This window comes from Uloborus diversus, chromosome 2, assembly GCF_026930045.1.
Source record: "Uloborus diversus isolate 005 chromosome 2, Udiv.v.3.1, whole genome shotgun sequence".
NCBI classification, from domain to species: Eukaryota; Metazoa; Arthropoda; class Arachnida; order Araneae; family Uloboridae; genus Uloborus; species Uloborus diversus.
In genome coordinates this window covers 37793454-37797959 of record NC_072732.1, presented here as the reverse complement: position 1 = coordinate 37797959, position 4506 = coordinate 37793454, and the positions used below count along the sequence as shown (strand labels likewise).

At 34.5% G+C, this 4506-nt stretch overlaps 1 protein-coding gene across 2 annotated transcripts in view; it reads left to right on the top strand.

Annotated features, from left to right (window-relative positions):
- The first annotated feature begins 2422 nt into the window (after window positions 1-2422).
- LOC129217826 (uncharacterized) overlaps window positions 2423-4506 on the top strand; it is an 87026-nt gene continuing 84942 nt past the window's right edge. For both annotated transcript variants that reach the window (XM_054852168.1, XM_054852167.1), the window contains exon 1: window positions 2423-2802. In XM_054852168.1, coding sequence (XP_054708143.1) covers window positions 2568-2802 — 235 coding nt within the window. In that variant the 5' untranslated portion in view covers window positions 2423-2567. The remainder of the gene's footprint in view (window positions 2803-4506) is intronic.

The following is a 4506-nucleotide window of genomic DNA, read 5'->3' as shown; positions in this document are numbered from 1 at the left end:
CTGCAAATGAAAATACAGTAAGTGTTTAATGATTGTCTCCAGCTAAAACATTTTTCAATTTTTTTTTTTAACTGTAAGAAGATTTGAACTCGTCTTTTATTTATTTAGAGACTAGCTGTACCCGCAATGAAAAAAAAGCCCTTTCAGCAAATGTAAATTTCCCTTTCCACTTCGAAACAAAAGGAAGATTCTGTTTCGTTGATTACAATGTGCACATATAATTTTACCTAAGCTCCAAGCATATTCTATGAATTAATAAAAAAAAATCCTCAAATAATGACGACAACTGTCCGTCAAAACTCCCTCTTTAAAAAAAAAAAAGCATAAAACTTAAATACGCTTAAAGTCTTTCAAAACCACCGTAGCGAAACGCTTAAAGTTAATTAATAACTTATCCAATTCAAAAGAAACGGCCAATAAATAAAATTACTCAATTTAGATTTATCGTTAAAACACACACACACACACACACACACACACACAATAAAAATTAACATTACATTTGAGGAAGTGAGAAATAAATGGATGTAAGTGTACTTTTTAAAGTTCTGAGCGAAACGCGTTTAAAGTCCGAACCTTAGGTAGGATTTCATAATTTTTTTTTTTGCCCCTAAATCATGCTGTATAGCGGCATCAGGGCTACTAGTAGCTCTTGCACCAAAACAGAGGGGAACTTCTACTCTAGTTATACTGGTTAACTCCAAATTTTTAATTTTGGTACTTACATCTCTTTTTTTCTCACTGCCTCATTTTATACATGAAAAAAAAAAAAAAAAGAAAGAAAAAGAAAAAGAAAAAAAAGAGTAAATAAATAAAATAAAATAAAATAAATAAATAAAAGAAGCAGATAATAATATCGTCACTTCAGAGCAACAGTAAGATATCTAATCCCAGAAATAATGTTAAGATACCTTACTGTTGCTCTGAGGCGATGAGAAAATCTCCAAACTCTCTCAAAGAACAAAGAATTTTATTGAAATACTTAGTTAATGAGTTGAATGAGTGCATTTTAGTATAGTTACATTCAGGGGCGTTCACAGGGAGATGGGGGGGGGGGACACCTGCTGGCTCGGGCCTGAGTCTGAAGGGGCCTAATTTTTTTTGAAACTAGGGGTGAAATATAAGGATAAACAATGTAGAGGGGGGGGGGGCGGAAAAGTCATTTGTGACCGGCCCTAAAATTTCTGTGCACGCCCCTAGTTACATTTAATTAGTCATCGCCAAAAAAAAAACTTTTTTGGCAGTGAGAAAGACCGTGGATAATTCGCCCCACTGATAAGCCTCTCGCGGGTTATCGGGAGTTTACTGTGCTATTAAAAAAAGTAAAAACAAAGGGGGGGGGGCCCCCCCTTTGAAATTAGAGCTTCCTTGCTTTTAGTGCTTTTTTCTGAACAAAAATGTAAAAACATTTCTTCTTCAGCAATTAATGAATAAGTTATTAAAAATGTCAAATTTTAATATCTCTAATCTGCACTGAAATCGGTTTCTATGGGGAAAATATCCTGCTAAACCATGGGGAAAATATCAGAGACCCCCTCCCCAAAAATTTTGCATATGAGCGCCCTTGCATACACGTGTGATTTCTTGAGCAAAAACTTTTGTTTATTACTCGTTTTGAAATTAAATACAGATCTGTCACCAGGGAAAAATGTCTGCTTTTTCGTAGAATGTCCCTGAAGCTCGTGCATGAGCAATGTTTCCTTATAAAAATAGAAAATTTCGAATGCTAGGCAAGGAAATGGACCGATGTAGCTTGGTAAGCTAAATAAAGAAATGAAAACAGGAAATTTTAACAAAAACTTAATAAAATGTAAAAAAAGAAGGAAGAAATATGCCAAAGTTGCGCAAAATTGAAATAAATAACAAATCAAAGCTCTTGTCGAAAATTATTATTGTTATTTTTTACATAGTTTTGTTGGCTTTTTTCAAATACAATGACATTTAATAAACGCAACATCAAATAAAATTTTGAAAATAGCAACTTTTTTCAGGTTTTTATTTTTGGCTATTTCTCATATTGTGGACATAATCATACAAAAATGTATAAATATAAATCGATATTCTCAGACCTGTCATTTCGAAATTTTCCAGGGGGGAGGGCAAAGGGTGTATACTCAATGCCAATTTTATCGGAAAACAACGAAAAAAACGGCCATTGAAAAGAAAAAAAAATTTTTTTTTTCAAGCCTGCAGGGAGGGAAAAGGAAATGTCGAGTCTGCATATTTTTTATGTAAATCGTCATTTTAAAGAAAATAACTTTCTTGGTGATACAGAAAACGGATATATTTTTTACATAAATAAAGGAGAATGTTCCGTTTAAAAAATGCTGTTAAAAAATAGTCTGAATAAATCGCGAATTAGAAAGCGGGAAATTACCTTCCGTACAGCGGATGTTAAGTTTCCGTCTACTCAGCTGATTTTACAGTAAACCTACCGAGCAGAGCATCGACTATTTTGTATTCGCCCATTTTCAAAGACAGTAGCACGTGTTTTCTTGTTTTGAATGCGTTGCATTCCTACTCATTATTTTAGTTTGTAGTTAAATAAATTCCTAAACTAAACAGTCATGTTGGCTCACGTGACCTGTAGCTCGCTTTGTATTACCGTGATCGCAGGCATAGTCGTCGGTATTTACTTCATTATCATTCACCATTTTCATAAAGCGGCCCCCGTGGTTCCTGATAACTCAACATCCTTTGACAATCATGCTGTATTGAACACTTCAGTTCTCTTGCCATTAATTTTAGAAAGGCACAATTATTCCACGACCTTTGAACTCATCGAACCATCATCATTCTCAAGTAAGCTTGTTTGTTTTTGTTTATGATTATTCCAGTGTTCTTTTCGTGCCAATCTTGACGCCAAAGCGAGAACTCGCCAAGTATAGCATCTACTCACTTCCATACGAAACTTGTTTCGGTGCAAGTGTTTCCTTGCAAAAAGAAAAATATTCTTTCTCCTTCACTAATAAAACGCTTTTCTGCCTTTTGATTCTCGCGGCTTTTCAATTTCCTTCACCTTCTCTTGAAAATTTTGTTTCACGCTGCATATTTTCGGTGTACTATATTAGAATTAAAATATTATATTTCTAATCGCAAGCAATTTTGTTCTTGTTTTTTGTTTTTCTTTGGTGGATATTGTTTTCATTAGAAAATAAGTAATAAATAAAATAATTGCATTATTCTTTTTATTAGTATTCGCAGTTCGAGCGCTTGGCTTGGGTACACGATGTGATTTTAAAAATTAGCGAAAGAAATAAAACTTTTCAATTTTGCGTGCACAAAGCAGATGTCTGATTGGGTAGGTTATAAGTGGGTGCGTCATGGGTCTTTCTTATACCTCTTTCAGCAGCCATTTGCCTGAGACTTCAGAGCGCCTTAGAAATCTTGTTCTGAAGAATCTATGAGACGAATGCAGGGTTTCCCGGTTGCCTACACACATTTCTGTATTTTTATTGCTATTCTTGTCAGTTCCATCCATTTTTTGTGGGCATCCCCCTCTTTTTCACTAATATTTATGAAGAAAAAGAAAAAAAAACAGGGGTGCCCATCAAAAAAGGGTCATGGCGCAGACTGCGCCATTTAAATTTTTGAAGGGGAGGGGGGAGGAGTTGAGGGGTATTTTTTTCTCATTTTGAGGGGGGGGGGGACGAGGCACTCCTGAAAATATGCAATGTTTATTGTTAATGTTGTATTGTTAGTTGAATCGTTCTTTTTCTTCGGGAATTTTTGTGAGAAACATATAACATTGAATGAACTTTAGACTTAAAATATGTTACTTTTGCACGAAAAGTTAAAAACTCTTGTCGAAAGTCTTTTCATACACAGGCTCGGTTTTTTGCATTCAAAAATTGAAAAAAATAAAAGGATCCTTGTAACCTTGAAACACTTGTCTGAAATTTTTGTTGCTATTTGTGCATTTTACACATCGTTTTAACGTTTGTAATTGATCTCAAGGTTGTGAAAATTTGAATTTCCGACTTAATTCCTTTCTTTTCCTCACATTAAAAAAAAAAAAAAAAGTATTACTGCTAAAAATCTAAAGAGACCTTTTTTCTCAAAACGGGACCTTTAACAGAATTTTAGGTTATTATTGAATGTATATACCTATTAAAAAAAAAGAAAAATAAAATAAAATAATAATAATAATAAGATGGCTGGAAAAGATTGGCTTACAAAGTTTTTAAAACGAAATCCCGAACTATCCATCCGAAAACCAGAACCATTTCAGTTAATTCGAAAAAAAGTAAAATCTGTGACCGACTTCCCCCAATTAATTCTAATTTGAATTCCGAAACTTTGAATTCAAATTATGTTTTTCGCAATCACGAGTTGCGACAAGACCCTACTGATTAGAGTTATTGTTTATAGAAACGGCTCCCCCCCCCCCCCAAGCATGTCCTTCCTCCTGGGTGGTTACGTGTGTATAGTTGTGTGTGTAGGCTTACGTGTGTGCACGTTGGCGTTTGTATGTGTGTAAAGGCGTGCGCACGTAGGGGAGTGTAT